Source organism: Pholcus phalangioides, unplaced genomic scaffold, assembly GCF_987345545.1.
Source record: "Pholcus phalangioides strain wild (caught in Gottingen) unplaced genomic scaffold, Ppha-v1.0 ptg000008l_1, whole genome shotgun sequence".
Taxonomy (NCBI): domain Eukaryota; kingdom Metazoa; phylum Arthropoda; class Arachnida; order Araneae; family Pholcidae; genus Pholcus; species Pholcus phalangioides.
In genome coordinates this window covers 54247825-54266724 of record NW_028301601.1, presented here as the reverse complement: position 1 = coordinate 54266724, position 18900 = coordinate 54247825, and the positions used below count along the sequence as shown (strand labels likewise).

At 41.6% G+C, this 18900-nt stretch overlaps 1 protein-coding gene across 1 annotated transcript; it reads right to left on the bottom strand.

The window, feature by feature from the left end:
- Positions 1–1602: 1602 nt before the first annotated feature.
- LOC149084532 (kelch-like protein 10) lies at positions 1603–13815 on the bottom strand. The gene is made up of 4 exons (XM_089235326.1): positions 13529–13815; positions 12528–12984; positions 3855–4193; positions 1603–1905 (listed from the first exon to the last, which is right to left on the bottom strand). Exons 1-4 carry the CDS (start codon positions 13813–13815, stop codon positions 1603–1605), a joined length of 1386 nt encoding a protein of 461 aa, XP_089091452.1.
- Positions 13816–18900: the final 5085 nt, after the last annotated feature.

The following is an 18900-nucleotide window of genomic DNA, read 5'->3' as shown; positions in this document are numbered from 1 at the left end:
TACTATGGCATTTCTATGTTATTAAACTGATAATGCAAACCTACACTATACTTATGGGGGTCACTTCAGTTAAAGTAATCCTCACAAATTTTCATAGAAATCGCACACTCTTCATAGTACACGATAGCTCTCTGGTCTTTCTGGTTCCTACCTAACTGGAAAAATACCCGCCTGCCTATTTACAATAAATCTTATTTATCATCACGAGAGCTACCTATGCTTACATACTCAAACTAAATCACTCTTTTCCGTCTCTCCCATGTTCACACACAATCTACGTCACTGCTTTGATTATTCACATGCTTGCATACTGTTTTGGTCACTCATATGCTTGCACATGCTCTAGGTCACTTTTAATCATTCACATGCACTAGGTCATTTTTAATCATTCACATGCACTAGGTCATTTTTAATCATTCATATGCTTGCACACTATTTTGGCTTCTCACATGATTACACACTATTTTGGTGGCCCATATAATTGATTGCATACTGTTTTAGATGCTCACGTGCTTGCACACTGTTTTGGATGCTCACATGCTTGCACACAGTTTTGATCACTCACATGCTTGAACACTGTTTTGATCATGCACGTGCTTGCACACTGTTTCGATCATCCACGTGCTTGCACGCTGTTTTGATCATCCACATGCTTGCACGCTGTTTTGATCACTAACATGAGTGCACATGCTCTAGGTAACTTTTGATCACTAAAATGAGTGCACATGCTCTAGGTAACTTTTGATCACTAACATCAGTGCACATGCTCTAGGTAACTTTTGTTCATTCATGCTTGCACACGATTCTGGTTACTCACATGTTTGCACGCTGTTTGATAGTTCACATGCTTGCACACGCTTCAGGTCACTCTTTTGGTCGCTCATCAACTTGATAACCTTCTCTGTAGGTCATTCTTTAAGCCACTCATATGTTTGCCCACTGTTTTGATCACTCACATGCTAGCACATGCTCAGATCGCTTTTGACCATTCACATGCTTGCGCACTATTTTAACCGCTCACATACTTCCAAAACTTTTTGTTCGGCCACATACTTTCACATGCTTTAGGTCACTCTCTCGGTCGCTCATCGATGGGATCCCTTGCTCCCTAGGTCAATTTTTAGGTCACTCTTGTGCTTGTACACTGTTTTGCTCATTCATGCTTGCACGCACTCTAGGTCACACTACTCGGCAATCACATGCTTGTATACTTTCTTAGTCACTCTTTTGGTGGCCTGATCCCTCTCTCTCTCTCTAGGCAGAAAAGGATTTATGGTTTTTACCGCCTGTGATCTATAAAGATTTTGCTGCCCTTCTCCCATTCCACTAATTTTCGTGACCACTCATTCATCAAATTTGCCGCCCCCTCCGAACTGGTGACCCTGGGCCCGCTAATCCCCTCTTGTAAATACGCTTCTGAGTGGGTGCCCTTCTTGTCGTGGGCATAGATGGTGCTCTTTATACAAAAGACAGAAATTTCTCTCCGTTACCGTTTATTCGCTATAAATTCATCACATCAATGACGTCGGTCACGATGAACCGATAAATGAAAACCCAACTCGGGGAGGGTAACCGAGTTTCCCATGTTGTAATCCGCAGCATTCACTGTCCGAAAGCTCCGTAAGTGATATCGGGTATCTTAGATCGGTAGAGAGTTTCATCCTCTATGACGAATTTCTCCTTGCGCAAGTCCTCGATGACTTCCTGGTCCCGGACGATGCAGATCTGGTGGGACTGGAAGGAAGTGCACTGATACAACACGCGGGCCCACAGAGCATCCAGTTCGGAAACGGGCCTCCAGGACTCGGAATAGAGGTCGAAATAGATTGGCGGCGGTGGCGGTACTTTATTGAGACTGGCATCCACAGAAGGAAGTCCCGCCACGATGAGGATGTCGTTGAAAACCTGCAAAGTACGGTTATGGAGATTTTCATATTAAAGAGACCTATATAGTACTAATGCAGTCAAATGCTGAGATCTTTCAAATGGTACTAGTCGATGGTGCCCATGACCGTCCCCACATCCTGCAGCAGGGCCCTTAGGCTTGTATTTTTTTTTCGGGCTCCAGCCAGATTTTTCATCGGCCTCAGTATAGTAAATTTATAGAGTGAAAAACTCGAAGAAATTTAAACATTGACCCGGGCCCTCGGGCTGGAGTCATCATGGCCCCCTCCTACCTTTGTGGGGAGCCATGATGGTAACACACATGATGATCATTCGATTCACAGTTGAACACGCATAAGAAGCTTCACGGTTTTAACTAGAACTGTGTCTGAACTTTTTGTGTGCAGGGAAATTCATCGCCAAAAATTTACCGCCGGAAAATCGCCGACAACTCACCAACACCGAGTCTGAGCGAGGAATGTCCGAGTGAGTAAATCAGTAGTTAGTCTAGTACAGTAGTTAGTATAGTAGTGAGTGACAGAGTGGTTTGTGTTAGTGAGTGAGCAATCTAGTGAGTGAGTGACATAATGAGTGACCTAGAGATAGAGTAAGTGACATAATGAGTGACCTAGAGATAGAGTAAGTGACATAATGAGTGACCTAGAGATAGAGTAAGTGACATAATGAATGACCTAGAGATAGAGTAAGTGACATAATGAGTGACCTAGAGATAGAGTAAGTGACATAATGAGTGACCTAGAGATAGAGTAAGTGACATAATGAGTGACCTAGAGATAGAGTAAGTGACATAATGAGTGACCTAGAGATAGAGTAAGTGACCACAAGTGAGTATGTGCGTGACCTGGTGACTAATTGCGGGAAAGAGTGAACGACCTAGTCTGAAAGTAACACACAGAGTGAGTTACCACAGAGTGAGTAAGATAGCGAGAGTGATCGGCGTAGTTAGTGAGTGAGCGAGTGACAGATTCACTTATTTAATGAGTGAGTGAGTGACCAGATAATTGAATGTATAACAGTGTGAATAACCTTATGAGTTGATGATAGAATGAGTGACTTAGTGAGTGAATGACAAAGTGAGTGACCTAGGGGTGTAGATAAGCAACCTAGAGATCAAGTGAGTGACCGGTATACTAAGAGAGTGATCGAGTGACATAGTGAGTGAGTGATCATGTGAGCAAGTGAGTGACCTAGGGTGTAAGTGAGTGATCTAGTGAGTGAGCGAGCTTGTAAGCAAATGAGTGATCTAGGGTGTAAATGAATGACCTAGTGAGCGAATGATATAATGAGCGACCTAGTCAGGGAGTGACACAGAGGGAGCGTCCCGTGTTTTTTTGTAACTATTCTGGAATTATTACTTTCCATCAATATCAAATTATTGCTCTCATTAATTCTTAATTTTCATCAATTTGTTTTGGAATTATTTCCTTCGTTAATTCTAGAATTAATCGCTTTTCAATGTTTTCAACCATTGTGTGGGAACGATTGTCGGGAGACGACAAAAAGGTTCGAGGGCCAAATGTGACTCGTGGGCCATCCGTTGAAGACCCCTGTTTAAGACAATTTGTTTTTGGTTGTAATTGGCAACTTTACTTGCCTCTACCAGTTTTTTGACTGTAGTTGGCAACTTGTATTTGACAAATTTTTGGCTGTGATTACACATTTTGCTAGCCTTAGACAATTTTTTTTTTGTTATAATTGGCAACTTTACTTGCATTTGACAATTTTTTGGTGATAATTGGTGATATCCCGTATCGATTCCGATTTCCCCACATCTTTATGAAGGAAATACGGTCAGTCTAGGTATTCATCGTGTTGTGTGTGTGTGATACTTTCCTACAAGAACACCTTTCGCGGGCCGTATTTGCCCCGCCCAACCGGACCGGAGGTTGTGCACCCCCCCCCCCCCCTGCTAAACATGGACGAAAGATTCGATTGACGTGTGACCTTACCGTTGCAGAGAGCTGGTTGAAAGAATACGGCATGTCAATCATTCGGCACCACTTGTCCTCATTCGGCAGGTATTTCTCTACAACGGCCGAGGCGCAGCCGTTCTGGTCGAATCCGCCGACGGAATATAATTCGTTCCGGTACACGACCAACTTGAAGTCCTTGCGACGCATTGCAGGTCGACTCAGGGATATCCAGGTATCGATCTCGGGACTGTACCTTTCGATCTCTTCGTAATAGTCATCGCTGTCGTTGTGGCCCTTGCCGAAGTAGAAATGATCGGAATCAGCAACCAGTGGTCCGCGATCGTGGATGAGGTTCGTGCAATTCAGTTCCATCCACTGCGTGTGAAGAAAAAACGATTGGTCCTGTGCCTGTGTTATATATGCCTGTGTGTACTTGTATGCCTAACTGTGATAAATTGGTTACTGTTATGCACAGGGCCGTCTTAAGAGTATCACGGGCCCCCGGGCCAAGTGGTTTTTCCGAGGCCCTACCTGGTAAATCCTAGAAAATTTCAACCGGATCTCATTTTTGTGAGGCCCCTCTTCTCTTGAGGCCCCCGGGCCGTGCCCGGGTGGGCCCATGCGTTAAGACGGCACTGGTTATGCATACTTACCAACCGTTTTGGTAAGTTTGATAATTTTATCACTTTTACTGAGGGAATATGCATAATACCCAAGCGTCGTTGGTAAATTTGATAAATGCTAAAAAAATTATCACTTTTGCCGGTGATTATGCATAGTACCTAAGTGTCATTGATAAATTTGATTAAACGCTAGAACAATTATCACTTTTACTGCTGATTATGCGTAATACCCAAGCGTCGTTGGAAAATTTTATAAATACTAAAAGAATTGCCCAAGTGTTGTTAGTTATAGTTAATGTTATAAGATGAGAATTCATTATATTGGGGGTACAATCGTACAATTTTTTCAAAAGGAATTCGTTATATCGAGGTCAGATTGTAGAACTCGTCAAATATAAGAGTCAATAATATCAGAATCCGATTTTAGAATTCGTTAAATGGGAGTTTGTTGTATTGGAGTCTGATTGTATTCGCACAAAAACTTGTATATAACAATTCGTTAAACCAAAGAACGTCTTAAATCAAAGTTCGTTATATCTCGGTACGATCGTAAAATTTGTTAAATAGAAATTCGTTATATCAGAGTACGATCATGGAATTTGTTAAACTGGAGTTCGTTACATCGAGGTCCGATTGCATAATTCGTCAAACAGAAGTTAATTATAGGAGTTAGTTCCAGGGTGTTCGGAAAAATTCATCAAATCCGGATTCATTATATTCGGTTCAGAATTTGGCTCTCACGGCCACAAAATATAATAAATCTTATCACGGCAATGAGACCAATTTAATGTATGTTACCTATACGAAATGGTGATTATGCTTAATAACCGGCAAATGTGATGGATTTAATACGATTTATCGTGTTCATACCTAAGGTGATTCATAATCACCGGTAAAAATGATAAATGAAGGGAAATATAATCAACCTTACTGAAATGTTTGGTGATTATGCATAATAACCAGATTTATCACATTTACCGCAACACCGATTTATGCGTGAAAGCATTTTACTTGCACTGTATATGGAACTATTTGTATTACTGATTGCCGAATGCTGTGCGCAGGGCCGTCTCAACAGCATTATTGGCTCCCGGGCAAGGTGATACTCTGAGCTTCACGTACCAACGCACTTATTTGTACAGGGTGTCCAGCAAGTGGTAATGTGGCCTTTATCTCGTCAACCATCCATCGTAAAGATATGATTCCAATTTAAAAAATCCCCAAAATCAGTTTTGAGAAGAAAAATACAGTGTGTCCCAAAATAAGAAATCAAAATTTTTATATGGTCCTCTTGTCCTCTAACTTCCAATTAGAAAGTTGTTGCCCTATATCTCCTGGGGTCAACAAAAAAAATTTCAAGTTTCCAAGTGCAATATTCGCTACGATATTTGAATTCAAAAATCGGAGAAAAGTTAAGAAAGAACAGCAAAAACTACCGGTCAACGCCCCTTTTCCTCATTTATGCTGTCCTTTTTCAACTTTTTTTCCGATTTATGAATTCGAATATCTCAGTAAATATTTCCTTTAGAAACTTTGGGATTTTTTTTGGCCTCAGGAGAGACAGGGTAACCACTTTCTAATTGGAAGCTAGAGGACGTGAGCCGTATAAAAATTTAGATTTTTTTATTTTATTTTTTTGCACACTGTATTTTGCTATCAAAACTGGTACAGGGTAATTTTTGAACCCCTTTTGAGCATTTTTTTTAAACCGAAACCATACCTTTACGACAAATGATTGATGATATAATGGTCGCATTAACACTTACAAAGACACCCTGTATAGTATAGTATAGAACCGAGCACGCCCAGGCTCTGTCGCTTTGGCGATATACGCTCATTGATCGTGAGATCGTGGGCGTGCCGGAAAAAAAACTCAAACCTGCAAGGCGGCCGGGAAAGCACACCCGGCAGGGACTAACATCCCGCCAACCCCCAAGCAGCACAACCACACCCCCACACCCAAACCCCCAATCCCAGGGCACATCACCGCTCGACAAGCCAGGACAGCACCGCGGGCGCAATCCCCCCCCCCTAAGCCCCGCCGGCGGGAAAAAAGACACCCTGTATACTTTCTACAGATATTCATAGCGCCAGATTTCATTATCATGAGGCGTTAAGGCCGTACGCGCCCCGGGTGAGCCAATGCGTTAAGACGGCGCGCTGTCACTGAAATGAAGAATGGTGTCAGGAACTTTACCATGCCGCCTTGTTCAGAGTACTCAAATGCATCGATTCCTCCGACTGCGTACAGTGTGCCTCTCAACGAAACGATATTCGTGAGTTTGCTGTAAAAAAAAGCAAGAACAACGTGACCGTGAATATTTTGGTAAATACCGCAAGTCTTCTCAAGTCGGTACTTACTGAGAACCTTTGAAATAATACTCATGTTTTACGGTACTCCTTACATTAAAACGGGGGGGGGGTTTCTTTGGAGTATCGCTATAACTATTTGCCATTCCTATTTCTTGCGGAACTCCTAGTAATTTATCTGTCAGACACCCTTGAATTTCACAGATCCACACAACACACGATTACTCAAACTCACAAATCAGCATACGATAATCCTTGATTGTGACTTTAGTGGATTGTTAAATTGAAGAGTAGGCCATCCAGGCTTTTCAAGTAGAAAATCGCGTGCAACAGGTTGAAGATGCCTGTTCTAGGAAGTTCGTTTTACCTACTTGTAGGTAGAGTATGTGTAGTCATTTGTTTTTTTCAAATACATAGTGGTTGGATTAGAGCGGCGGTTCTCAACCATTGCTCCGCGGAGCCCTTGGGGCTCCTTGTGCGCTCCTCAGGGTCTCCGCGGCCGCGCGAGGAAAATAAAATAAAAAACAGTCATTTTTGAAAAAAAAATGATTATAATTACTTTAGAATAATAAAAAATAAATCAGTAATTTTGTTGAATGAGGAAAAAATAAGTCTACTGGGCTCCGCCATACAAATTATTTGCCCGAAAGGGATCCTCGAGTCAAAAAAAAGGTTGAGAACCGCTGGATTAGAGGTTGCTAGATTTCAAAACTCCGAAATGAGGACGCACGTGAGCGCCCCTAGGCCAGTGGTTCTCAACCTTTGGAAGTCTGCGGCCCGGTTGATTTCTCTTATGTGAGTGGAAGAGCCGGTCAGACGCACGCCTAATGGGGTATAAATAGGTGAAAACGAAGCGGTTACCCATTCATGGCCCGGTTTGACTGATGTCGGGGCCCGGCGGTTGAGAAACGCTGCTCTAGGTAAGTTGCTCTCAGGGTCGTCTGAGGATCATCGTGAGCCCACGGGCCAAGTGATTTTTGTGAGGCCCTCAATTGTGCAAATTCTCGAACATTTCAACCAGATCCCATTCTTGTGCCACTGTTCCTACAATTAGCCTCAATAATTATTATACTAAACCGTAACCGTTGGACGTTACACAGAGCACCAAGCTCAAAAGATCCCTATTTTCCTTAGTAAACAAACAGAGTAACACAATATTACACTGGTCTAAAATATGGCTTAAAATGACAATTTTGCTAAACTGACTGAGGTAGATACATTTTCTCAGGGCGTGCCGAGTCTTTAAGACTTCCATAAGCTTCCCTGTTTGTTGCTGCTCCGTTCGAGTTGCACGATTTTTGCTAAAATGAAACTAAATTTTTTTTACACAGAAGAATTTATTAAAAAATCTGATACCTGTTAATATTTTCAAAAGTCTTTGAAAACTATGCTCTAGTACAGTGGTTTTTGAAGTTTTTGAAACTCATTTTTGGCAAGAGCTTTTTTTTTTTTGGCAAATCCCCCCCCCCCTTTCTTTTTCAATTTTAGTTAAAATTTATGCGATCGAGAGATGTCTCTTTACCGATGCTCTTCATACGTGCATAATCAACTCTGAATTTTTCGAAAAACCGACATTCTGATCGAGATGCGTGAAAATACGTGAGTGCGTGCTTGTGCTCGTGCGTGTGTGTTCGGCAGATACATCAACCTGAGTCTGACAACCATTGAACGATTGTAGAGCTTCCTATCGCCAGAATCTGCAACTACATTGATTTCGTCTCAAAACTCATAATTAAATTTTATGGGACTGTAAAAAATTAAGCATGTGTATATACGGTCTTGCCGGGTTTTTTTTGTACCCCTATGTCAGGAAATTTTTCTGACAAGGACGAATCGAACTCGCGACACCTTCAAACATCCTTTAGTACTTTAGGCGAGCATCTTGTCGATCTTGTTGGGCTACCACGCCCCAAAGCTTAGAAGAAAGTTAAGGCGTGTTTTAGATTTGGCATGCAGTTCATTCACGTTGCGAAAGAAAAAAAAAATTATTTATTTTAAGAGTTTAAATTTTGGAAAAAATTTCCCAGACCCCCTTCCCTCCCCAAATCATTTGCGGGGACCCACAGAGGCGCATTCATGATTTTTCCTGGTACTAAACAAATTTCGTCTCCCTTTTCCCGTTCCAGTCAGATTTTTTTGACTGCTCTTTATTCGAATTCACCAACTGTGCTATAACCCGCTTGGCCTCTCCCCACTCCTGCAAGTACACTTGTGTCTAAGACACTCTTTTGGTCACTCCCATGCTCACACACTCTCTAACTTACTGTTTTAGTCATCCCCATGCTCACACACTCTCTAACTTACTGTTTTAGTCATCCCCATGCTTCCACACTATTTCAGTTACTGGCATGCATGAACACTATTTCAGTTACTGACATGCATGAGCACTATTTCAGTTACTGACATGCATGAACACTATTTCAGTCACTCACATGCTTGCACATACCAAGACCACTCTTTTGGTTGCTCACTGACATGGTCCTTGTCTTTATAGATCACTCTTAATCATCTACACATTTTTACATACTCTATTTCGTGGTGGTTTTTTTTCCAACAAATTTGACTTGTAAAATAACCGAAGGTGAATAGAAGAGATGAAATAGATATAGCTGAGAGATTTTTATAGGAAAATTCCCCTCCCGGGCGAAAGCCCTGTCAGCTCCCACACTTGTGGGACCCATGGGTGGCCCATAATGCTGTTAAGATAGCTCTATCTGGAGGCAATCCCAAATCCCCCCCCCCTCCATCAGCTGTTCCCCAGCGAACAAGGGACCGAAATCCCAGGGCAAGTGTTGAGATCTACGTCTTTCAGAACTGTTTTTCCAGACAATGAATTTTTCATGCCAGCCTAGAAGCATACCGGGCCGTGACTGAAAAATCGAGGAAGAAAGGGTGGATTATGAAATTTTATGAGGAATGTCCTCATATAACGAGTATATAGCATTCCAATTTTCGGGGAGAGAGATAGATTACATGGGAAATGAATTTCTGTATTCAATTTTTTTAACCTCCGGAACGGACAATCGTAAAAGCGAATTTTTATCGCCATCTTGCGTCTGCATAAAAAAATCAAAGTAAGTCTTGACCATTTTAATTCTTGAACTTGGCCTCTGAAGAATACATACTATGCGGGAGGGCGAGCCACTGGAACCGAGCTCTATTTCAAGTGCATTTAAAGACATCGCGCTAACCTAGAAATTCCCAATCTTTTCACTTTCGCGGAACTGCTTAGAATAAGATTAAAATTAGGTTAGAAGTCACACAATCATACATCTCGTTGCACCTTGACCGACCTCGTGACACAATGTGTCATTATTAAGACACTAATGAAATTCGAATCGAGAACTGAAACTCACTCTATGTCTTCTAGGGATTCCAGAGGGTTCCAAGTTTTGTTTATGACGTCGAAGCAATGGAAGATGTTCCGGTAACGCTCGACGATGAATATCTTTCTTCCGACCACGCAACTGTTATACGGCAGCTCACACACTCGATGTCTGTTCCCAGCCTAGAATTAACGCAAACAATTCCACTTACGATGCTTACGCTGGTATAGTGACCCTTCATTAGCTGAAATAAGTACCTTCTCTCTCTACTAAAATGTCCATAAATTACATTGGTTTAATATAACTTCCTAATTTACTAATTCGTGCCTGCAAATCTCTTGGCAGTAGTTTACCATATGCACTTCATAAACCGTTAGTACACATTTTATGCATCACATTAATTTTAAAATGATTAGCTATACTTAGTCTGGCCATATGAGGTATCTGAGAAACCGGCACTAATCCCGAAATTCCTAATTAAAAACAGGGACAAAACACGGAATCCATTGATAAAAACCGGGACAAAAAACAGGGCTATTTAAGAAACCCGTTTTTGGGAGACATTTATAGTACAAAATTGCAAAATCACAAAAATATTATCATGCTACTTCTACACAAAGGCGCGAAAATGAGTAACACATCCGGATAGGGCTAGGAATGTTGGACGTCCCGTATATACGGGATTGAAAGGCGTACAACGTGAAGAGGAGGGGGCATTTTTTGCCAGGTGTCCCGTACACACGCTACTCACAGTACTCAAGACTTTACGCAGGAGGGGGGGGGGGAGTGGTGCGTTGCATTGTATATTTATTAATTATTTTTGTAGGATCATCCAGCACCTCCTACAGATAGAAGGACTCCGCACGCTGCTCGTGACGTCACTCAAGTTGCCCATCCTCACTCAGGATAATAAGAGGGAAAAAAATCTCTTTGCACGTACTAATATCATCGTTGTGCGGAAAAGAAACGATCGGGCACAGAGTTGGTGATTTCTGTGCCCCACATCTAATCACAGTGCGGTGTTTTTGAGCCAACCCGGAAGATTCTACACCAAAATAAAAAGAAACGAAGTGAGATGCTGTGGTTCAAAATGTGGCAAAATTGTGAGGTAGTCTCATCGGACTACTCTCAAGACGTCACAGATGAACTTGGCAACCCGTGCGCAGGAGCTGGCTCAGCAACCCCCCTCCCTACCCGTAAAATTTGTCGAGGGGGGACTCAAACAGCCTCACCCCCCTCCCGGTTCCGGTGCCTATGATAATGCACACCTAAACATCATCCACGATAAGTGGTGCTAAACGTCACATTCAGTTTGTGATGTATATTTTTTTTTCTGTAGCCCTCGTCACTTTTTCATCTGATCATACCTAATTATATCGTAGAAGTTGCCAAACCTATCCTAATCTATAAATATCTAACTATCCTAATTCCTAATTCTATTTGTATGAAGGCATTTGAAAACAGCCGGATAGGTTGGTCACGATATTCGAGGTATAGCCTAGACCAGAGATTCTCAAGATGTGGTCCTCGACGATGATAAAGGTGGTCCGCAGGCAGACTTGATAATTTACTTCCAAATCAATTGTAAAACTGTTCAATTGGTTTATAATTGATATTAGTAATATCTCCTTATGAGTTCAAATAAAAGTTACATCTTCATACTTGGCGTGACCATATCTCATCGAGGAAAATGTGGGAAATTGTAACCTAAAATACGTGATATTACTATTGTAGCCAAAAATGACATTTACAACAAATTCGCAAAATATTGCAAAATTTGCTGAAACCCGGTGATCATATTTCATTAAGTAAAATCGGGGAAGATCTCAATACGGCATAATACGAGACATCGTCGATTTTCACCAAAAAACGGTGCCATAAAACCGTTGCCAAAACGTAGCCACAAATCAACAGTAGTTGCTAAAATTGATGGTAAATTACAAATGCCAAGGAAATGAGGGACTACTGGAAATTGCTTTTAATTTAAATGTAGCCAAAATTATGGGCGATTGTTAATATCATTCACGAGTTTAGTAAGCATTATGAATTCGAAAAAGCTTCATTGAAAAAAAACGGGACAAGTGTATAAAGTAACCGGAACAACCAAATATCTGGTCATTCTGGCAGTCCCGTAAAATACGGAGCAACATCATATTGTAAGTGGTCCGAAGCTTACAGAGGCGCCTCCATTTCCAACCCAACTCATTAATGGCAGCAAATTGCAACATAGCGATATGGCAGAAGTTGGTGTTTTTTTTTTTTTTTGGTGAATTAATCATGTAAATTTCTGGTCCGTGGAATTGTTCCAGACATTTTACTGGTCCTTAGATTTTGAAAGGTTGAGGAAAAACTGGCCTAGATGCTTTCGGAAATTTTAGAGCTGATTTCTACGGGCGTCTTAATAATATGCATGTGATTGGCTCTCAGATGATATTTGAACGGGAACTCACGTATCTGTAGGCGTCGAGCTCGTTGTCGAACATCTCGTAGATGTAGAGCATTTCGTCTCTCACTCGCATGTTTCCATCCCTGAGTATGAAGACGACTTCTTTCGGAGCTCTCGTTCTGTCGAGCAGGTGATACTCGTAGACACGTACTTCGTGCAGCTTTGACAAGAGGAATTGCAAGCATTTCATGAGGGGTTTCATGTTGGTGTCCGAACTGCTCTCGAAGAGATGCAGGAACTCGTCGTCGTACAGCTTCACGTGCAGATGGGTCAACAGGCTCGCCAGGAGCTTGACCCTCTCGACCGTGTTGTGGATCATCCATCGCATCACGGCGTAAAGCGCGACCATTTCTTTGCAATTCAAACTGTCGTCTTTGATGAGGTCGCTCAGCACCGGGTAAGGTAATTCGCAGAATGATACGCCCTGCATCACCACGATCTCGAAGTTCAATAGCAAATACCTTGAAGCGAAAAGAAAGAAAAAAAAACAAGGGCACTTTATCGTATGCGCAGAGGCAGTTTTACGGTTTTGCCGCCTGGGGGCGACACGAATTTTGACGCCCTTCTCTCATTATAATCTAATTTTCTCGACCGCTCGTTACTCGAATTCGTTACTCTGGGTAATAGCCTGCTTAGCCCCGCTATTGCGAATACACCCTTGTCTCTAAGTCACTCTTTTGGTCACTCACATGCCTCTTTTGGTTACTGACATGCCTGCGTACGCTTTTGGTCACTTACGTGCTTACGTACTATTTTGGTCACTTACGTGCTTACGTACTATTTTGGTCAATCACGCACTTGAGTACTCTTTCGGTATTCTTTCTCACACACTCTCTAGGTCTTTTTTTGGTTATTCATACGCTTGCACAATCTCTAGGCCACTATTTCGGTCTAATTGGTCCTCGTGTGCAGAAAGATCCCGTGGTGTGTCAAGAAAATTTAACCGCGGTAATGAATCGTGTTTCCAAAAAAAAAAAAGAGAGAGAAAAGTTTGGATGCGCTTACCTACGTAGCGTCTTGTACAGCGGGATGTGACTCAGTTTGAACGCAACTTGCACGTACTGAATGCAGTTCTCTCCGGTAAGTGAGTCGGTGATTCTCTCGACGCAATATTCCACCAGATCGGCCATCAGCAGATAATCCGCAGCGACTAGAAGATCCGCCATCTGTTCCGGAGTCAAATGACGAGGGGTGCACTTCGTGTAGACAAACTCGAGGACGAGCTCCATAACTGGTCCCGCTATCCCTGGTACGCGGACGACCACGGGCTCGTTCTCACAGCGCGATGTCATTTTTTTTCTGTACACGACAGCGAAGTACTTGCTTGCCGGACACACGACAGCGCTATAGCGACGGTCATGGGAAAAAAAACAGTACGGCTTTTAATTAAAGCTCTACCTTTTGTGACGAGTCTTACAAGTAAGTTTGACGCGTGTCTTGAACCTATTGCTCGATATTTCGATCTGTTAATGGGGAGGTGGGAAAGGAAACAACAAAAATTGTTTCTTACAAATGGACGTGGAAGACACCACCGTCTTCTGTCTCAAGTACCCCATCACATCCTAGCTTGTTCTCTCGCATCCAATTGGCGAAGAGGATTTCTTGCGAGTCCATGGTTGAGGTGTCACTCATTTATACTCCACCATCAGAATAATCACATTCATGAACGCACAGAGGAATCTCGGTACCAAGACATTGTTAAATTTACGCAACAGAATCTCAGCCACAACAAAAGTTTGATCAATTGAGAACATATTCATGTAATATGAGTTCTTGATACTCAAACAATGGTAACAACCATTGTGATTTTTTTAAATAAAATTTTTGCCACTGAAACTGTACGTTCACCCCAACATGCATTTTTCGACTGTGAGGGTCACTTAACATGGGATGGAGCTTCCACATTTAACAATGCATTGGCTGGGCATTGGCTAAATAAGAGGGTGTTAAGAACGCGAGATGTATCGTCATTGCCGAAATGAAAAGAGTCGAGTTTCAAGACACGCCTCGTCATTGCCGCAGTAAGGGTTAACCATTGCTTTGAGAGATTTCTAATGAACTGGTACATGCCGGAAAGTGCGGTAAGTGTATGTCTAGGGCCAACCAAGGGAATATGTGTAACGTTTGCAACTGTGAATATCGCACACATTGAAAAATTCCACAAGAGGCGCAAAAATAACATTTGTGAAAGGGAAAGAAATTTAAAGACGCCGGTATTTCCAACAAGGGTGAAGCCGGTCACAAAAGGAGGTGAGAGTCAACTAGGACATTTTCGATATCATCGTTGCGGTGATCATTAATTTAATGTAGTCTACGTATACAGGGTGTTCTGTTAATGGACCGACAAACTCAAGGGGTCGTTAGTGGGCATCAAGAGGAACAAAAATCGCAATGGAACACGGTGTCACAAGCCACGTTAAGAGGATGGAAAATCGCGAAAAACGCATGCAGGCTCTGAGTCCAGAGGAGACTGGACTTACTGATGAGGCCAGCTTTACGCGAGAAGGCATTGTCAACACACATAATGCACGCATGTGGGCGATGGATAATCCCCATGCCAGTTTACCGTAGAAATCTCAACAGAGATTTAGTGTCAACGTGTGGGCAGGAATCCTCGGTGATTATCTCTTGGAGCCGCAACTTGCTGCCCGAACGCCTCAATGGAGCAAAGTACCTTGTTTTTCTGCAACACGTCCTCCCGGAATTGCTGCAAAGTGTGCTGGCCGCAGTGCAGCAAGGCATGTGGTTCATGCATGATGGTGCCCGTGCACATTTTCCAACGAGGTGCGTAATCACCTCGATGTTACATACCCAAGGAGGTGGATTGGAAGCGCGGGACCCGTTGCTTGCCCCCCCCCCCTTCCCGTTCGACGGATCTCAATCCGTATGACTTTTTCTCATGGGGTCACCTTAAATCATTCGTTTATGCGACGCCTGTGGACAACACCGGAGGATCACATAGCGCGGATTGTCGTCGCTGCGGCAGCCATCAAAAGCATAACTGGTATCTCCGACCGCGTCCGGGAATTGTTTTTACGTCGTTGTAGACTGTGCAATGGCGTCAGCGGCCACCACTTCCAACAACTCTGTTGTAATAATTAATCAAATAAATCTTTTGTAGTTATTATTGTACTTTTTGTCGTTCCAGCGTGACGTCGATACCTGCATGCGTTTTTCGCGATTTTTACCCTCTCAACGTGGTTTGTGACAATATGTTCCATTGCAATTTTTGTTCCTCTTGATGTCTACTAACAACCCTCTGAGTTTGTCGGTTCATTAACAGAACACCCTGTTATTCAGGCTCATTTCATGGATTATAAATTCGAGTGATTATCGATTACAAAAACATACAAAGACGCACAGCGTGCTTCCTTTAGTAATAGAATTTGAGCTTCCTTTTGGCCTGATAACACTGGCATAAAAACTTGCTAACTATTAATTAACTCGTTGACAAAAAATTTTACTTGCGCGGCATTTTTATCCGTCTTTTCGAAAACTTTAAGTAACAAATTTATAGGCGTCAAGTTATTAGAAATATTGAGAATACTCAAAAATATTGGGGGTGGCAAACACAATATCTTCACGGATAATAACTGTATGAAAATGGTCGCAGTATATATTCGGGAGGCGCACTTGAGCCCATGGGCTAAAAACAAATTTACGCTTATATGAATAAATCTCAGAATGTACCCTCGATTTGCTCCCGCTCATGTAGAGTTCACCAGACGTCCTCATTTTTTATGTTCTTCTGAGCGTCGTCAGACGTCCTTGAAATGCTTCTCTTTTGTCCTCATTTTCACGGTTCAGGATAATTTTTTCTTTGAAAAAAATGCATATTGTGAAATAAAAATCTGTTCCTCAGTGAATGTTCATTTGTTTTCTTCCACAAATGGGTATTTACACTTTTTGAGGAAACTTCTCCTTGTAGTGTATTTACCCTCCATTTAAAGGTATATGCCCGCTCCCCCAAAGAAAAGAAGTATAGTATTTGTGTTAAGAGTGCTTCTTTTTTTGGTGCGAAAACAGTTATTCTTTGTCGTACAGATTATGTGCTTTGTTGTACGCCATCTGTTGTGAAAATACGTAAGATGCTGCCAAGATTGCGTGCGTGCGCATGTGTTCATTTCTTTTTTGTCTCGAAACCCTTGGTCAAAAAAACTAAAAAAAAAAGAAAATATCAATTCTGCTTCGATAGCAAAACTACCAGGGGTTTTGGTAGCGTTACCAACCGTCCTCCTTTTTGATGTCATTTCAAGTGTTCTTTTACATTTCAGAGAATTTGCCCTTTTGTGCTCCCCCCTTTTACGTTTCGGAGAATTTGCCCTTTTGTGCTCCCCCCTTTTAAGGTTTCTGCAGAATTTTTTTTTTCCGGGGAAAATGTTCCTTCTCCACTTTAAAACGCATATCTCTTCATTGATATGAGAGGTGTATATATATGTATACACTAACGGAAACGCCGCCGAACAGACAAATGCGTCTGTGGTACTGTGGTACTCCAGTTCACTATGCAACAGAGTGCAAATTTACAAAGCATCTACACATGTACAAATATTCCGAAAACAATAGAAAACAATGGTTAACTCAAATAATCAAAGGTTAACTCAAATAATCAAAGGTTAACTCAAATAATCAAAAACACAGCAGCAAGGATTACAAACATGGTTAAATATATACACGCCAACGAAAAACAAAAAATCGGTCCACCAGATTTATAAAATAATATTTTAAGTTTTACAAAAATAAGTAGGGGGGGGGGGAACAGAAATGGATAAAAACAACAACAAAAATCATATCCACATGACTGCCACTACTAATACATAATCATTACATGTACAAGATATAGCATGTACTAACGGGACCCGAACAAGAATTTTTATGACATTCCCGTTACAATGATGTAAATGTGATAACCACAAGTGTCCTCCATTCCTCTATTCTAGTGCGGGTGCTAGGTGGGAAGACACGAATGGTTTCATAATAACCATTACATGTAGTTTTTATTATGTAATATATATACGGGGTGATTATAAAAAAACTATCCCGACATATAGGCCCCTAACTATCATACCATTCACAGAAACTGAATGAAATTTTGGCATAAGGTATTTTGAGGTATGCGCTCAAGAATGATATGGAAAACAACAGTGTCACTCTAACAGTTACGGTTACAGTGAGAGAATTTCGAAAATATCAAATGGCAACAACAAGTTTTTTTGTATTGGAATGCGATCTCCATACTGAAAAACACTAAATAGCGCTGAAATGGCACCTGTAGCGCGAAAATCCCCGGAGCTAGGCAAGGAAAAAGTAAAAAGGACTTTGCCGTGCACCAGAGCATTAATGTTCGTTTCATTCGTCACACCGTTTCTTCGGCTGAGATCCCAGCCTGATTAGTCCTCCACAAGGTCATGTGGAAAATTTGTGAGACACAATAAAATGCTTTATTTTATGCTGCTTCTCTGTCCTTATTGGTTGTCCTCACTTTTAGCCTATCTACCGCCGGTGATTTTCATGCTACAGTTGCCGTTCGAACGCTATTTTTTCACAATGGAGATCACATTCCAATACAAAAAACTTGGTGTTGCCATTTGATATTTTCGAAATTTTCTCACTGTAACCGTAACTGTTAGAGTGATACTGTTGGTTTCCATATCATTCTTGAGCGCATACATCAAAATACCTTATGCCAAAATTTCATTCAGTTTCTGTGAATGGTATGATAGTTAGGGGCCCATATGTCAGGATAGTTTTTTTATAATCACCCTGTATATATATATTCATTTTTTTTATTTAATAAATATAACTAGCCAGAGCGAGTCAACCAAAACAACAAGACTGAAGGTAATCCTTAGCTAAGGCTCCCTCCAGACAATCCCCCCATTTAAACTAATACCACATTGCTCACCAAAATAGGTTTAGAGCGAGACGACTCGACCTGGCAGTTATATATATGTGTATATGAATGTATGTATATGTGAATATTTCTCTTTCCTCTCTCTGTTTAAGTTCTTCATGCATTTCATGTCCGTAACACACGTATGTACTCATATTGTCGTATTCATGTTGCTCACCAAATAAAGTGCTGAGCGAGATGGCACGGGTGATCCCTAATTGCATATATTCCCCCACACAATACTTCTATTTTGTATATTTTCATTAAATCCAAACGGAGCGAGTGAACTCAGCCCAATAAAACTGATGCTGGCTCCTAGTCCGCAAGTTATCAAACCCATTTGCTCACCAATAAGGTGATAAGCGAGATGACTCGCTCCGATGGATATTTTATATTTAACAATAAGATTCTCATTTCGTGAGAATATTATACATGTATGTTATTATACATGTATATATAACCCCTGTATTTTTGAAATATATGA